General features: G+C 46.9%; 1 protein-coding gene across 1 annotated transcript in view; it reads left to right on the top strand.

The window, feature by feature from the left end:
- MPP7 (MAGUK p55 scaffold protein 7) overlaps nucleotides 1-18,106 on the top strand; it is a 164,099-nt gene that overhangs the window by 42,086 nt on the left and 103,907 nt on the right. The window contains exon 3 of the mRNA XM_065398472.1: nucleotides 14,096-14,173. Coding sequence (XP_065254544.1) covers nucleotides 14,096-14,173 — 78 coding nt within the window. The remainder of the gene's footprint in view (nucleotides 1-14,095; nucleotides 14,174-18,106) is intronic.

Here is an 18,106-nt window from a genome sequence, read left to right as displayed (position 1 = left end):
CTTCTAACAATGTGCCAATTAGGAGTGTGGAATACAAATATACTGTATGGAACAATGAACCATACTGCAACTTCTGTCAAAGAGCAGATTTCCTTTTCACAGAGACCTAAAACACATTTTTCTGGCCTTCGTAGTAAATCAGTTTCTTTAAAAAATCAGCAGTGTGTTATCAGTGCTCAAACCCAAATGACATTTTCCCCCCTACAGAGCAAAGCTGTGATGGCTGCAAAAATGAGTTGTATTACAAGTAGATATATATGTAATGAGTAACTGTACTGTGCAAACACTGAGGTCTGGTCTATAACTAAAAAATAAGTCGACCTAGCTACTTCAGTCAGGATTGTGAAAAACATCATGCACTATGTGATGTAGCTAGGTCGACCTAACCTCCACTGTAGACATAAGCTAGGTCAATGAAGAATTATTCCATTGACCTAACTATTATGTCTAAGGGCTTGTCTTCACTACCAATGAATAACGTAGCTGGAGTCGGCATAGCTTAGGTCAACTTACCCCAGTGTCTTCCCCGTGCTGTGCCGACGGGAGATGCTTTCCGGTCGACTTCCCTTACTCTTCTTGGAGAGGTGGAGTACTGAGGTCGACTGGAGCATGTTCTGCCGTCGATTTAGCAGGTCTTCACTAGACTCACTAAATTGACCCGTCCTGCATCGATTGCAGCAGTGTCAATCTCCTCGTAGTGAAGACTAGCCTTCAGAGAGGTGAATTACCCACATCAGCTTTCCATTCCTGACTTGTGTTCCTCCATTCAATCCTGCGTCTTCACATCTCTCTCTCAGATCATCTCCTGGATGTCGCATTTCAATCTAAGCTTAACAGAGCCCAAACTGAACTTTTGATCTTTTTCCTCAAGCCACTCCACTCCCCCAAATTCTTAGGGTTTGTCTTCACCATGGGCTAAATCAGCGCTGCGACAATCGATGTAGCAGCATCGATGTAGCAGGTCTGGTGAAGATGCAATAAGTCGATGGGACAGCACTCTCCCGTCAACTTCAGTACTCCATGTCAACAAGAGGCGGAAGCTATGTCGACGAGAGAGCATCTCCCGCCAACATAGCGCAATGTAGATATTGTGTTAAGTCGATGTAAACTATGGCGACTTAAGTTACCGAAGTTATGTAACTTAAGCTGCATAACGTACATCGACTTAACCCTCTAGTGTAGACAAGGCCTTAGCTATTAATGTTGTCACCAACAACAACCCTTCCTCCCTCCCCTGTAGCCTGGGGACCATTTTAGACTCCTCTCCCTGCTATTGCCCTGCCCATCCAGACTTTGTCCAAATCTTGCTGCTGCTTACTCTTTAAAATTACTGTGATGAGTGTTAGTCTCTATATATAGATAGCTGCAGCCTTTAAAGTATATAGGTTTTAATTACATGATCACATACTTTTTATCCACAGGACCCCTGCTTCATTAAGGGCACATCATGAATGGTGCTAACTTAATGAGCAGCTATTCAATGCTTTGTTTTTATCTTCATTGTTCTGTTTCTGGCTGTGGGCCCTGTTTACTGCATGCTATTCAAAGTCTGCTATGAAGATCTAAATATCAACTTCCTCATGTTTTTCTGTGGTGCTCATCACTATATTATCCACTATATTATCACAAACATTAATTTATCTTCAGAAGACCCCTGTAGTATAAGTAGGGTGACCAGATAGCAAGTGTGAAAAATCGTGACGGGAGAGGCGGGGAGATAATAGGCACCAGTGTAAGACAAAGCCCTGAATATCGGGAATGTCCCTATAAAATCGGGACATCTGGTCACACTAAGCTATCCCCATTTTACAGATGGGGAGGTGGGACACAGATTAAAAAGATTCCCCTCATTTTGGGTGCCCAATTTGAGATGCCTAGGACCTGATTTTTCAGAGTTCTTGGCATTATATAGCAATTTATATAATCAAGCACAGGTCCCATTGACTTCAGCTGCAGCTGTGAGTGCTCAGCCTCTTCTGCAAATTAGACCACATGGTCTCAAGTTGGACACCCAGAGGCACACAATTGTTGAACAACTCTGAAAAGTTTGGTTTAAGTGACTTGGCATCACACACAAACGGTATGGCAGGGGCACGGATAGAACCTAATTCTCCAGGTCAGCATTAGACTCTTAACCATGAGACCCTCCTTTCTGTTCCTGCAATCTTCTACCTCATTCACTAGGTAGAAGTGCTTTTACAGCATAGGAGGCAGGGGTCTTATAGTCACCAGCTGCCTTTACTATACAACCCTGATTCTTCCTCAGTGCAGATTGATCCTCTGGGTTGAAAGAAGCAGGGACCCATGGAAAAAACAGTATGTCATCATGTAAGCGAAGACTATATTGTAATGCATATGCACAAAGAGGCTGAATTAAGGTTGCACAGGCAACCTTAATTATGGCAGTCAACTTGAGTGGTTGACTTTGCAACATGAATAATATTCTTTTAATGTAGGTTTCTTCTTCGAGTGCTTGCTCATGTCGATTCCATTCTAGGTGTGTGCGCGCCCATGTGCACCATTGTCGGAATTTTTTTCCTTAACGGTATTCATAGGGCTGACTCTGGCACCCACTGGAGGCCCATGCTCATGTGCCGGTATATGAGGCGCCGCCGGCCCTACGCCCTCTCAGTTCCTTCTTACCGTCCGTGACAGTTGGTCAGAGCACCTTCCCTCTTGCATCTGCAAGTGCGATAGTGGTTTCTCTCTGATTTTTTCATTTTCTTTGTAGATAGTTGCTGTAGTTAGCTAGTGAGTAGCGTTAGGTCCCTGCAGGGACTTCATCCCAGGGACGGGGCATGTCCTGGTCCCTGGGTTTCAAGCCGTACTCAGCTTGTAGTAAGCCTATGCTGGTTATGATCCCCATAGCAGTTGCCTACAGTTGCTTGGGGGAGTCGCACTTGAAAGAAAAGTGCAGAATCTGCAAAAATTTAGGCTGAGGATCCAGAAAGAACAGGACATTCACTGAAGAGCTCTCCTCATGGAGGCTGCACTTCGCCTAGCATTGGAGCCATCTCTCTCTGATTGAACCCCAAGTACATCTGCGTCAGTGCAGAGTGCTCCTCCAGCACCAAGCTCCTCTCAACGCCATTCCCTCTTGCCGGTGCCGACAAAGCGCCAGAAGAAGTGGGGTAGCTCCCTGGCACCAAGTAAAGAGGGGAAGATAGTGGCTAGCAAAGGACCCTGTTCAGGACACCTGCCCAACATGGATCATCAAGGGGCCGCCTCCCCTTTGAGGCCTCTAAGCCCCCTTAGGGATCCACCTCCGACTCCGGGGAGCATAGGGGTCCCAGCACCTGGCAGTGCCTTCGGCACTACAGGCCACCCAGGCTGCTAGGGACCTTATGGCCCTACCGGCTCCACCTGCGCCGTAGCCGGCGGGAGAGACCATGAAGGCTCTCCCACCCAAGAGCAAGTCAGCCAGACATCCGCCTTCAATGGCAGTGGCGTGTCCCTGGTCCCTTGGGGAGAGGCATAGATCTATCACCCCGCGACCTCGATCTCTGGTACTGCAGCTGCGGTCCCCGGCTAGGCAACCCAGGCCTCCAGCACCACATTTGTGCGCTCCACCGCCAAGATGTGGCTCACTGACCTTAAGACACTGGTCTCTGCCCTCCCTGTGCCGATCTCCTCGATGCAGGCCACTGTTGCCCAGGTGGTCACCGGGGTACTGGTCACCTCCTACTGGGGGCCAATTGCCAGCTTCGCGCCAACGGTCCCCACCTACCCGGCACCAATCTCCAGTGAGGCGCAGATCACCCCCCATTTGGCACAGGTCACGCATGTCCAGAGGCAGCTGTCAAAGGGAGAATCCCATGGCCCCACCATGGTCCCCCAGAACTGATTCCTCTGGGGAGTCAGAACAGGAATTCAGCCCCTCCCCACGCAAACAGTGGTTGCTGGGGGTGCTGGACATCACCACTGACCCCTCCGCAAGCGGATGGCAGCCCGGGTGCTGGCCAGCCCAGTGACCTTATTGGAACCTGTGGGGGCTCCCAATGATGCTGGTGTTGTACTTGCACCGTTTATCTGCGACTGCGTTAGAGAAACAACTGGCTGGACCACTGACATCAGGTTCAGACCATGGCGTGGGCTCTGTCATGGGGGCAGAGGAGCAAATACTGTCACAGCAAGAAACTTCCCCAGTGGGGGAGACTGACACAGCCCCTCCCCCTGTGGTGCCATCATCATCCTCATCCCTGGATGAAGCTGTAGCAGGGCCATCCCATTCTGCCCTTCCTGATGATTTTTAAGCACATCAGGATCTACTAAAGAGGATGGCTGCTAACTTGGTTCTGGAGGCCAAGGAGTTTGCAGAGCCCACAGACACCCTTTTTGACATTTTAACTGCAGCAGCCCTGGGTAAAGTCGCACTCCCGGTAAACAAGGGGGTCTTGAGAATACCCAAGGCCCATTGGCAGACCCTGTCTTCCATACCACCAACGTCCAAAAAGATGGAAAGGAAGTACTTCAACCCTGCCAAGAGGTTTGAATACCTGTGCACCCACCCGCCCCCAGGGTCGTTAGTGGTGTCTGCGGCCAACAAAAGGGACAGGCTGGGTCGGGCAAGTGCCACGCCTAAAAATAAGGATGCATAAAAATGAGACCTTTTTGGAAGAAAGGTTTATTTGACAGCCAGTCTCCAACTGCGAGTGTCGAACCACCAAGCCTTCTTGGGGAAATACAATTTCAATTTGTGGTACTCCCTTAATAAATTTAAGCATTTCCTTCTCCAGGACCTCAGTGCTGAGTTCTCTACCATCTTGGAGGAGGGCAAAGGCAGTGGCGAGGGTTCTCTCCATATGGCATGGGATGCAGTGGACTCAGTAGCCAGGGTAATGGCCTCTGCTGTGGTCATGAGGTGCAGTTTGTGGCTGCAGTCCTTGGGGCTCTCCCAAGAGATGCAGCTGTCCATTCAGGACTTCCCGTTTGAAGGGAATGAACTCTTTTTGGAGCAGACCAATGCAAGGTTGCACGGACTAAGAGACACTCGGGCCACATTATGCTTACTGGGTCTTTATATGCCGCAAGCTACTAGGAAGCAGTTCTGGCAGCCACTGCTGCTGCCACTCAGATTCTGGGGACCCCTGCAACAGGGTGCTTATAGGAAAAAAGATCGAAATAGGGAGTTTAGACGCCCACCTCATCTCCCTTGCCTGCTCAGTCTGGCTCTGTTTGACATCAAGGGGGCCCTCAGCAGGCATTTTGATGGTGCGCATGAGGACGATCCCCCAATCAAACTTCTGAGTCCATTCCGCCATTTGTTTTCAAACCATTTGTGTGACTTCCTAGCTGCATGGGCCCAAGTAACATCAGGTGCTAAACACAGTAGCATTAGGCTATACCCTGCAGTTCTCCAGCATCTTCCACCCCTGCTCCCCCCCCCCCCCATGCTCCTTCCCCAACCGTCTTCATGGACCCTTCTCACGAGCAACTCTTCGTCCAGGAGGTGGACACCTCCTACGACTGGGGGCGGTAGAGGAGGCCCCTCATGATGTGAAGGGGGAAAGGGTTCTATTCCCAATATTTCCTAATCCCAAAGGCAAAAGGGGGCGTAGGACCCATTCTGGAGCTGCATCACCTCAACAAATATCTCAAGAAATGGACGTTTTGCCTGGTCTCCCTACCTTTGTCATCCCCTCCTTGGATCCAGGAGACTGGTACGCCGCCCTCGACTTGAAGGATGCATAATTTCATATTTCCATTTTCTTGGGGCACAGATGGTTTCCCTGCTTTGTGATGGGCCAGCACCATTTCCAGTTCACAGCACTATCCTTCGGCCTCTCGTCTGCCTTGAGGGTATTCACAAAGTGAATGGAGCCCATAGCCACTTACTTGAGGTGTCAAGGGGTACAGGTTTATCCATATCTTGACGACTGTCTCATAAAGGGACGGTCTCAGGCCCAGGTGCAAAGGAATCTCGATCTGGTGCGCTCCACCTGTCGCAATCTGGGTCTATTAATAAATGAAAAGAAACAACTCTGCCCCCTGTACAGCGTCTAGAGTTTATAGGAGAGCTACTCGACTCTATGCAGGCCAGAGCCTTTCTCCTGGAGGCCCATTTCCAGACTATGTCCGACCTGATCTCTCACTACCGCCCACAAGTTGTTGGGCCACATGGCAGCTTGTACTTACATAGTACGGCACGCACAGCTTCATCTCAGGCCCCTGGAAGCATGGCTGGCATCAGTCTACGTCCCCAGCAGACACAGTCTGGACCGGATAGTCATGGTACAAGATCACATTGGGTCATCCCTGGAGTGGTGGTCGGACCCTAGCTCAGTGTTGGAGGGAGTTCCCTTCGCGGCTCCATCCCTGTCGGTGACTCTGGTCTCCAATGCTTCGGACCTGGGTTGAGGAGCTCACCTTGGTGATCTCAGCATGCAAGGTCGCTGTTCGCAAGGCGAACACTCTCTGCACATAAACGTCAGAGAGCTCAGAGCGGTGTGCTTGGCCTGCCAGGCGTTCCTGCCTCACTTGAGGAGCAAGGTAGTACAAATCCTGAGACAATAATGCAGCAATGTTTTAGATCAACAAGCAAGGCGGAGCCTATTTGTCAGCCCTTTGCTGACAAGCTCTTTGGTTGTGGGACTTTTGTGTGCAGCATGCCATTCATCTCATAGCCTCGCACCTCCCGGGGCCCGGGAACGTGTTAACAGATCACCTCAGCAGGACCTTCTTGTCTCGCCATGAGTGGTCACTGCATCTGGAAGTAGTCAGTGTAATCTTCCAGAGGGGGGAGACTCCCATGGTGGACTTATTCGCATCCAGGCAAATCAGGAAGTGCCACATCTTCTGCTCAATTCGCAGGATCGACAGAGGCTACCTGTCTGACGCCTTCTTGCTCCCCTGGTTGAGGGCTCTGCTGTACGCTTTCTGCCAGTGACATTTAATCCACAGAGTCCTCATGAAGATCAAGCAGGACAAGGCAAAGGTAATCCTGATAATTCCGGTTTGGCCTCGCCAGCACTGGTCTTCCTGTGTCTTCTTAGAGAATTTTGTCATGGATCACTGCCTGCATCAGGTTTTGCTATGAGCAGCAAAAGTGCTACCGCTGGTGATTGTAACCACCCAGACAACCAGAGCACGAGCCTCATCAGCAGCCTTCCTGGCCCAGGTGCCAATTCAAGATATCTGCAGGGCCACTACCTGATCATTCATCCATACGTTCATGTCCAGTTACGCAGTCATCCAGCAGTCCTGGGATGATGTGGGCTTCGGTAGAGCAGTATTGCAAACTGCACTACCGTGAACTCTGGAGATTTTGCTTGTGAGTCACCTAGAATGGAATCAACATGAGCAAGCATTTGAAGAAGAAAAAACGGTTACCTACCTTTCGTAACTGTTGTTCTTAGAGATGTGTTGTTCATGTTCATTCCATTACCCACTCTCCTACCCCTCTGTCAGAGTTACTGGCAAGAAGGAACTGAAAGGGTGTAAAGCTGGCGGCGCCTCATATACCGGCGCATGAGACTTCAGAGGGCGCCAGAGCAGGCCTTATGGATATCGCTATGGCAAAAAATTCCAACAACTATGTACGTGGGCAGGCACACACCTAGAATGGAATGGACATGAGCAACAGATCTCGAAGAACAACAGTTACAAAAGGTAGCTAACCGGGTTTTTTTATGTAATTATATGTATACTGGAGAAAACAAAATGGAAATATTTTTTTCAAATGAGAAGAGATTATACTGCAAATCACGTTAGTTACTAAATCGGAGGCTGTGTGGCTTACCTACTGCAGTTACTGAACCAGAAATATCAATTCTGTTATCAGCACTGATTAAACATGTCAACACAATAAAAAAGACAATGCTGAATTTTAGGTTGGTAGACCCTCTTGCACTGTCTCCAGTCTTTACACGGAGTTGGAGAGTCTACCTTAATGACCAAAGCTACACCTCTACCCCGATATAACACGGTCCTCGGGAGACAAAAAATCTCACCACGTTATAGGTGAGACAGCGTTATATTGAACTTGCTTTGGCCCCCCCGTTCCTTGTTCCCTGACCACCTCCTCCAGAGACCCCCATCCCTAATCACCCCCAGGACCTCACCCCCTACCCAATCCCCTGCTCCCTGTCCCCTGACTGCTCCGACCTCTATTCACACCCCCTGCCTCCTGACAGGCACTCACCGGCAGCGGCGGAAAGCGGAGCAACGTGGCCCCAGCCCGCTCCACTCTGCCACCTCCCAGCCGCGGTGCTCCGCTTCCCACTGCCGGTGAGCGGGGGGAGGTTGGAGAAAGGATGCCCCCATACTCACCTGCGTTGGGAAGCGTAGCGCCGGGGCTGGTAGCTGGCGGAGTAGAGCTGGCTGGAGCCGGGCTGCTCCGCTTCCTGCTGCCGGTGAGTGTGGGGAGGTTGGGGAAAGGACGCCCCCCGTACTCACCTGCGGCAGGAAGCGGAGCGACGCAGCCCCAGCCCGCTCCGCTTTCCTCGCCCTTGTCCCAGCCGTGTTGCTGGGGCGGGAGGGGGTTGGGGAAAGGTCCCGCACTCATCTGCGGCGGGAAGCGGAGCGCCGCGGCTGGGAGCTGGCAGAGTGGCGGCCTGGGGCCGGGCTGCTCCGCTTCCGCCGTTACCAGTGAGTGCGGGGGGGATCCCTTCCCCCAAGTCCCCTCCCCCGAGTGACACGGCTGGGGCTGGGGGGAGGGAAGCAGAGCGGGCTGCCCCCGACGCCCTGCTAATCCCCCGGGCCACTCTGGGACTGCGGGGCCCCCAAAAGTGCCCCCCCACAGCTCCTGCCTCCCAGACCCTGGGGGGGGCGGAGCCCCTGCCCGCCCCCGAGACCCTCTGCCCCTTATCCAACCCCTCAGCCTCGGCCCCTCTAAGAAAACGATGGAGACACTCCAAGGCAATTTTGTTTATTCTGGCCATAAGCTACAGGTGCCTTCACCATTGTTTTGGGTCAATTGTACTGCAGACTGCTAATACATCTGAAAGAGTCACCATGTACACTTGGTCTTTATCAATCACTTTTAGGAGATACTTGACCAAAACTAGCATAGTCTCTTTACCATTCCCAGGCCGAAAACCCAGATTTAACAGAAGTCATGGAAATCTGAGAAATACAAAGCCCGAACTGTCTTAACAATTCCCCAAAAGAGGAAGTTTGGAAAGTGGGCAATACATGAAAAGAACGTCCATATCAAGCAAAGGTTTTCTAGAGCAGCGGCCTAACAACTGATGCTTGAGATATGGGCAATTTGTTCTCTGACAAGGAGGCATGGACTAATATCCACCAGTAATGACCCTAACACCATCCAAAAATCTTACAAAGATTGATAAAAATCCAAATAATAGATTGTAGCCCAAATGTAAATACAACTAGCTGATACTTTCAAACTTCCAAACTTTCTTGCTTCAGTTCACTCCAGACATAGATTTCCTGCCACGAAGGCAACCAGTGCAACAAATCTTCTTACTTTAATATTTGCCTTTGTACCACTCGAATGCATCAGTTATACCTACGTAGAAAATATTTCAGACATATGATACCCCAAAACTCAACACTATTGAAAATTACAAGAGGTTGCATATATTAAAATTGCAGAAGATAATTGAATAACAGAAAAGATAGTGAAAATGGAAGTATTCAGTCGTAGGATCACTACCTGACTGGGGAGAGAAATTAAGAGATACAGAGCAAGGCAGAAGAGATATTTTCAGCAGGAATATTAAATGGAGAGTGGATGAAGTAGAGAGAGACACAGGGAGGCTGTCCCTGATGGCAGCAGCAGCAAAGAAGAAATCTCTTGCACCAAGGAGGTTATAACTGGAAGAGTCAGATAGCTGGCAAGTACTACATGAGAGAAGAGAGCTACGTTGTATAAAGGTAGCTTGTAGCAAGTCCATGAAAGGCTTTTAAAACCTGGGAAGGCAATTCTGAACTGAATTAGGAACCTGAAATAGCAAGTTAATGAACTTGTATTTTATATTTGCCTTCTTAAAAAGCCAGATGTACTAAGATAAACAGCAAATTTGTCAGGTAAAACTGCTCCCTTTATAATTCTTTAACAAGGTAGGCACATTTTGATGTACACCTCTACCCCAATATAACGCGACCCGATATAACGCGGGTTCGCATACAACACAGTAAAGCTCTGACACGCTGCTCTGAGCAGCGTGTTAAGAGGGCCGGGCCGAGGCCAAGGGGTTGGATCTAGTGCAGAGGTGGGAAAACTACGGCCCGTGGGCTACATCCGGCCCGCAGGCCCGTCCTGCCCGGCCCTTGAGCTCCTGGCCAGGGAGGCTAGACCCCAGGCTGCAAGCTCCTGCAGAGCAGAGCGGCAGTGTGTCTAGCTCAGGCTGGGCGGCGCGGCTGCCAGACATGCTGCTCTGAGTGGCATGGTAAGGGGGCCGGGGGGTTGGATAAGGGGCAGGAGGTCCCAGAGGGCAGTCAGGGGGACAGGGAGAGAGGCGGTTGGATGGGGCTGAAGTTCGGGCGGAGGGTGGTCAGTGGACGGGGAACAGGGGGGTTGCATAAGCGTGGGGGTCTCGGGGGACCTGTCAGGGGCCGGGGGCTGTGGATAGGGGTCAGGAGATGGGGAACAGGGGGGTTGGATAGGCGTGGGGTCCCGGGAGGCCTGTCAGGGGGCGTGAATATGGGTCAGGGGACTGGGAGCAGGGGGGTTGGATGGGGGGGTCCTGCGGGGGGGGACAAGGAGCAGGGGTGGTTGGATGGGTTGGGAGTTCTGAGGGGGGCAGTCAGGGGGTGGGAAGTGGGAGGGGGCAGATAGTGGGTTGGGGGCCAGGCTGTTTGGGGAGGCAGAGCCTTCCCTACCTGGCCCTCTATACAGTTTTGCAATGTGGCCCTTGGGCCAAAAAGTTTGCCCACCCCGATCTAGTGGGTAATAGTAGGCATCTGCTAGTAAGCCCAGAGCTTGCTGATGTTCAGTTGGAATAAAATCAAGATGATGATGGTGGGGAAAACAAACAAAGGAAATGGAGTTCTGACTTTTTGATTCAGAAGGTTAGGTACTCAAGTTTGCAATCTAAGAAACCTATTGGATTCTGGGATGCTTATAGAGTTCCAAATAACATCTGTAGCAAAGATTTCCCCCCCCCCCCCCTTTGCAAGGTCATTGTGAAGCACATACAGGGAGTCGCATCTTACGCAGGGGTTAGGTTCCGAAGTCAGTGCATAAGGCAAAAATCGCGTATAGTCAAACGCTCATTGAGTGGAATGGCGGGCGGAATCGCCCGCACTACAGGTACAGTATTTAAATTGTTATTTTTCTCTTTTTTTGTTTTGTTTTGCCGAGCGCATATAGTTAAAATCACGTAAGTTAAATGCACCTATGATGCGACTCCACTGTAGTCATTTGTACTTTAGTCACATCTAGGTTGGGTTACTCCAAAGTTCACTATGTGGGGCTATTTCTGGAAAAACACTGGGAAATTTTAGTTAGTGTGGACTGTGGCTGCTCATTTAATGATATTTTGGATACAGAGCAAATTATACTTATATTCCAGAGAACGTTTCCTTTCATTTAGTTTCAAGATGCAGTACAAGTTGCTTATGAGTAAAAACATATACTTTTATGGTGTGGGTACTTAGTAGTTTAGAAGACTGCTTTTGTCGTCGTCTTTCATCGTCACAGCAGAGATCATTAGTATGCTTCAGCAAACTGTCCCAAGATTGTAGCCTATGAGAGCTGGTTGCAGCATGTTCTCAGTGAAAGGCTGGCAACTCTGGAATTCACTTCTGTTTCTCTGTCCCACCCAAGACACCATAGTTCAACATTTAACAGAGCCCTACCTTGTCTAGTCATTGTTATTGATCATGTTTATTACAGTAGGGCCTAAGGGCCAACCAAGAATGGGTTCCCATTGTGCTAGGCGCAGTACAAACGCAGAGTAGCAGACAGTCCCTGCCGCAAAAAGCTTACAGTGTAACTAGACAAGATACACAGGGTGGGGGAAGAGGTGGAACACGCAAGCAGAGTGAAAAATGTGATGGCAGCAAACATTGTAATAATTACATGATTTTGTGTGTGTGTGTGCGCGCGCGTAGGTAGGAGGGCATAAACTTGAGAGGATATTGAAGTGAAAGAGGCCGAAGGGGACAGGGCGGGGAAGAAGAGGGTAAAAGGGGCATTTGTGGAGTGAAGCTGAGGTGACGAGACCATGAGGGAGAGGATTGGAGCAACCAATCAATCAAAGAGGAGAAAAAGTCCAGTCAAAAATGTAGAAAGTTATCTGAATGTCTGAAGGTCCTTTCTTTGGCTGTTTCAGCTTTTGCAGTTGCTCTTACCAGATGGAGTCTCTGACTAGTTCTTCCCTATGGTTTCCCCCAAGACTGGGGGATGGGGTGGAGGGAGACACTACCTGAGTCCTAGTGCCCCCAGCGTGTGCTTAGGGTCTTCCCTGCACAATTCTGGGGCCTTGGCTACACTTGCAGTTGTACAGCGCTGTGAGGTAAACCTGTCTTCGTACAGCTGAGTAGGGAAAAGCGCTGCAGTCTGTCCACACTGACAGCTGCCAGCGCAGTGGTGTGGCCACACTTGCAACATTTGCAGCTGTGTTGGGAGCGGTGCATTATGGGCAGCTATCCCAGCATTCATGTGGCTGCAACGTGCTTTTCAAAATGGGGGGGTGGGATGGATTGTGACAGGGAGTGTGGGGGGAGAGAGAGTGCTTTTTGGAGCATGTCAGCTCTCTATTTTGCAAGTTCCGAACTCCCGGCCCCCTGCTCATTCATTTACTCACTCAAAGCAAGCTGCAAACTGTTTGCTTTTCTCTGTGGTACGAGCTTTGAAACCGGCACTTCCGCATTCCTGCAGCCGGTCACAACAATGGAGAGGATTGGCCACTTGACAAGGTGATTAGTACAGCGCTGCAAGCATTTACACTCACACCCAGGAGTCGTAGCCACTCTGCTGCAGCTGTTATTCCTCTCAGAGATGTGGAGTACCTGCAGCGGTGTACCCAGGGAGATACAGCGCTGTAAGTGCCTGTGGAGGAGGAGTGAGTTACAGCGCTGGGGGAGGCTTTACAGCGCTGTAACTTGCAAGTGTAGCCAAGGCCTGGGTCCAGGGGGAGGTGGCTGCTTGGGAGAGGAGTGGCCCTGGCTGGGCCTTATTGTACCCCCTCCCGCCAGCGCAGCAGTCCCTGCTTTGGGTGCTTCTGTAGCTGCTTCTACTGGTTGGAGTCCATGTTTGTGCTGGGGGGGGGGGGGCAGTATTCTAGTGGGTTAGATGTTTTTACATGTTAACGATAATTTAGGTTATTTATGTCATCATCTTTTTATTTTGTTTACTTTATTTGTGTCTAGATAATGGTGATAGGTGAACAATATAAATTTAAAAAAAAGAGTTATGTATGAAATATTTTCAAAGATAGGAAGATTATTTTTAAAGGCTTTTCAAAAATATTTTGGCTATTTTAATATTAAGCAGTGGAAATTCTACTTAAAATGCCTCACTTATGGGTGGAGAGAACGTATTTAAATGATATGTATGTTCTCCTTTTGAAAAAACCAAAGAACGTTGCATTCTACAATTATGAAACTTTTTAAATTTTGGCAACACTAATCAATAAAAACTTAAAATAAAATCAAAGTATTTTAATTTGCTGAAACACAACTTTTCCCTGCACTGTTGGGATTCATATTAACACTACTTTGCCCTTCTTTCTGAATTATTTTAATGACTGCAGCAAATCCACTGAACTGTCTGTCAAAATGTGGGTGGCAGGCTATTATTCCACTTAATAAATTATAATTTACGGGAGGTTTTATATCCATTTTAGGGATGAACACTTTATGCTTTGTATTTTCATCAGCAATGTAATAGATATTTAAAGCAATGTCAGAAATACAGGCATAGAAAACTGAGGGGAAAATCACAAATGTTTAGTTTTTCTGTGGGTTGGTCTACATACTGAACATTTTTTCCATCTGATTTCATGTTTTTAGCACTTCAACAGAGGTGGTTGATGAATTGCATCTACATTATTGCCACCTACAGATTTATAAAAGGATGTTTCTTTAGTTACAGACACTCAACAGATCAGTTAACTCAATACGGTTGTGTTGTCATATTTGCTTTGCTACTAAGCATACTTATCTTTTTTGTGCAATTGTCTTCCAGATTCATGAGAAACTGCATTACTTTGAAAAACAGAGCCCTGTACCCATACTCCATGGTGCAGCAGCCTTGGCAGATGATGTAAGTGTCCCCTGCTGAGATCACTGGTACCAAGTCTCCCAAAAAACTGTCTGCAAGCAGAACTCCTCATAGTGCAAACATATGAATGTAATCCTCTGAGCTGAAATCATAAGAAGCTGCAAATGTTTCCAAAGGTGCTGTCATCACTGGGCTTATTGCTGATATTACTTTGATTTTTATTCACTTTCCTGTTGTAAAAACATGGCAAGATAGACTCTTGTTCTGCTTTGGTAACTACGTAATAGAAATTTCAGGTTGGAATTCTACTGGGAGGGAAAAGCTGTCAACTATTAGTGTTTTGAGAAGGTCACAGACAAGAGGAATGCTTTGGAAAAATAAAGACAAATGAGATAGCTGTACTGTTGACAGGACAAGAAAAATGACAGATAATACTACAGGAATGAGGCATATGAAATACATAGAAAGGCGGGCTTGTCCAAAAAAATACCTGTTTGAAAAAACAAAACAAAATAGTAGTGATTTATGGATATTAGAACTTTCCAAATTACCTTTATAACTAAAAATAAATTATGGAAGTGGTCAGCATTGATAGAGTAGTTAATTTCCTGTTACTATAATTTTTATTTTAAACGAAAAAAAAATCCAACCTGTCATTTCTTGCTATTTGGTTAATTCTAGGATTCAGATGAATTTTGCACACACCTGTATAAACTATGACTGAACCTGAGGTAGGATGGAGAGAGAAATGTTTATTAAACTGTGGTTTAAGTGAAATCCATCAGTCTTTGTTGTAATTGGTGATTTCAGGTGTTTTTTTTTCTTTTGATAAATGCAATATGTTTTAGGATTAATTTCAAACATGGAGGCTTTGAATCTTGTTGCATTTCATAAATGTTCTTTGAATGCTTAGTTATTGTTTTTATATAATGCCCATACATTTTAAATAAGCCATTTGTTTATTTGGCATGAAACTGTTGACATATTTAGGATTACAACTTATCGTACAAAATCAAGAATATCACTATGTTTGAAACATTAATGAAAAAGCCCATTTACGAGAATTTAATCATGTTTCAGTAAGAGGATATCTACATCCTGTGATGTATCAAATATAATAAAAAATTTACTGTGGCGTCAGACATTAACAATGTTTCCTTTGAAGTAACTGCATTTAGGCAAATAATTATTTTGCAAACTAGAAAGGTCATAAAAATGTACTCCCAAAATTCTGTTTATTAACCTCTTGTCACACAGCATAAACCAAGTTAGAGTTTGAGTGCCTTATCTTTTGAGTGCACAACTTAAAGCACTTGAAATGGGCCTGATTTTAGAAGTGCTGAGCACCTGCTCTCTGAATATCAGGTCCCTTTAAGATGTCTCTAGTTTGGGCACCAAGAAATAAGGCACTCCAAATCTCTGTTCAGTTCTGAAAATTTAGGCCATTGATCTTTACTACACTAAATATGTAATGAAAAATTAATAGCATATGTTCTACAAAAAGTGTATGCATTAGAGATGTGAATCTGTGATTTCTGTATAATGGTAATTTTTAAGATTTGACTTTGGTTGATATCTGGGGTTTCTAGTGCTTTTGTCATTCTTTTTGTGTAATTTGAACAGTTCACATTATGGGCCCATTCCTGTAAGGTGTGGAGTTCTACTGAATTCAAGCTAAGCACTTCTCAGAACCCAGTTTTTTGTGTGTGTGAATATGTTATCAGTACATTTTTATGGGATTGTAAATTAACTTGTACACAACATATTTTGTATAACTTTAAAATACATGGAATTGGGGGATTAGAGTTGCATTAAATTTTTGGCATTCTTGTTGACAACTAGTAAGCCTTCAAGGATTTAAGAGCATGTTAGCGATATAACAGAGACAAGGTAGGTGAGGTAATATCTTTTTTGGACCAACTTCTGTTGGTGAGTGAGACAAGCTTTCGAGTTACACAGAGGTCTTCTTCAGGTCTGGGAAAGGTACTAAAAGCATCACAGCTAAATACATGATTGAACAGATAGTTTAACATAAGTAGTTAGCACATATTCTAAGGAATCATTCAAGATGAAGTGGCCTGTTAATACCCCTGTGACCATAGGACAAAAAGAGGGGGTTAGTGGGTTACAGATTGTTGTAATAAGCCATAAATGCCGTGTCTTTATTAAGACCATGATTTTTAATGTCTAGCAAAGTTATGAATTTAAGTGTCCAGGCTCATCTTTTGATAGTGTTGTTCAGATTTAAAGGAAAAAAACTGATTTGAACCTCTTAACAGTCTTACTCATTAAGGAATATGTCTTTGTCAGTGAAGCTACCATTGGTAGACTTTAATCAATAGTAATGAGCAGTGTAAAGCCAAGGAAAGAGAGTACAAAGGGAACCTGCAGTGCTTAACTGCCCCAGAAGACACTAGGAGCTAGTATCATCACAGTTCATGTTCAGCTTCTTAAAACTAACTGAAAAACCATACTACACTAGACCTTTGCATTGTTGCTTGGCTTTATGTGCCTGAAACACTTCACTCTGCTGATCTCTAAGCTGATTTCTCATTGTAAACTCCTACAGTATTAATACATTAATATAATAATACCTCGCTCTTATATAGCAAAGTACTTTATTGATGTTTATGATCAACTTTTGTCTGTGGGGTCAGAGTTAAACAGTTATTAGAATAGTATCAGGGGGTAGCCGTGTTAGTCTGAATCTGTAAAAAGCAACAGAGGGTCCTCTCAATCTTATTAATTCTAAGTTTGAATTGCAAGGGTAATGGAAAATATATGGAAATTATTCTTATTAGCTGTTTTTATATTTTTAATGCTTAGAATTTTATAATTGTATAATGGAGATATATATTGGATAAAAGTTACATTAGTCACTGTAGCAACTTCTTTTGAAAATCTTTTAGTTTGATTTCTGTGAACTGAAAGTAATTTTAACATTAGTATTTAGATCAGGGGCAGGCAAACTTTTTGGCCTGAGAGCCGCATCGGGTTTTGGAAATTGTATGGCGGGCCGGTGAGGGGAGGGGCCCCCCCCTCATCCGCCCCCCCCCCCCGGACTCCTGCCCCATCCACACACACACACACACCCGCTCCCTGTCCCCTGACCGCCCATGGAACCCCCACCCCTGACAGCCCCCTGCTGCCCCATCCAATCCCTCCTCTCATTCCTGACTGCCCCCCCCCGGACCCCTGCCCCCATTCAACCCCCCTGTTCCCCGCCCTCTGAGCGTCCCGCCCACTATCCCGAACTCCTCTACTCTCTAGCCAACCCCCCCGCTCCCTGCCCCCTTACCGCGCTGCCTGGAGCACTGGTGGCTGGCGGCGCTACAGCCGCACCACCCGGCTGGAGCCAGCCACACCACCGCGCAGCACAGAGCACTGGGTCAGGCCGGGCTCTGCAGCTGCACTTCCCCAGAGCTCGGACCCCGCCGCCCAGAGCATTGCGCCGGTGGCGCAGTGAGCTGAGGCTGCGGGGGAGGGGGAACAGCATGGGAGGGGCCGGGGGCTAGCTTCCCAGTCCAGGCGCTCAAGGGCCGGGCAGGAGGGTCCCACAGGCCGGATGTGGCCCGCGGGCCGTAGTTTGCCCACCTCTGATTTAGATAAATAAAATTACTTGCTGCAAATAACCATTTTTCTTTGAGACTTTTTTTATAGTATTGATTTAACATTAAAAAGTGATTATATGAAATCATTTTGGACGAGGTACTGCGTAAAACTTCATAATTCTAGACTAGGCTTCAGTGATGTGAAATGTGTTTTGGCTTTTCCCTGCCCTGGAAAAATAGCTGATGTCTGAAATCCTATAGTAGTAAAAATATGCATCTTAAATCCAAATTAGTTAAGAATTTAGTGATAAGAAAAACTGAAACATGAGGAAAGTAGCTCTGGGATTAAATGTTAGACTGTTGCTCTATTGTTTACCAAATCACAACGTTGTAATATTACCAAACATAAATTACTGATCTTGTT

This window comes from Emys orbicularis, chromosome 2, assembly GCF_028017835.1.
Source record: "Emys orbicularis isolate rEmyOrb1 chromosome 2, rEmyOrb1.hap1, whole genome shotgun sequence".
Taxonomy (NCBI): Eukaryota; Metazoa; Chordata; order Testudines; family Emydidae; genus Emys; species Emys orbicularis.
Note: the sequence above shows the minus strand (reverse complement) of the source record. Positions and strands in the feature narration are given on the sequence as shown.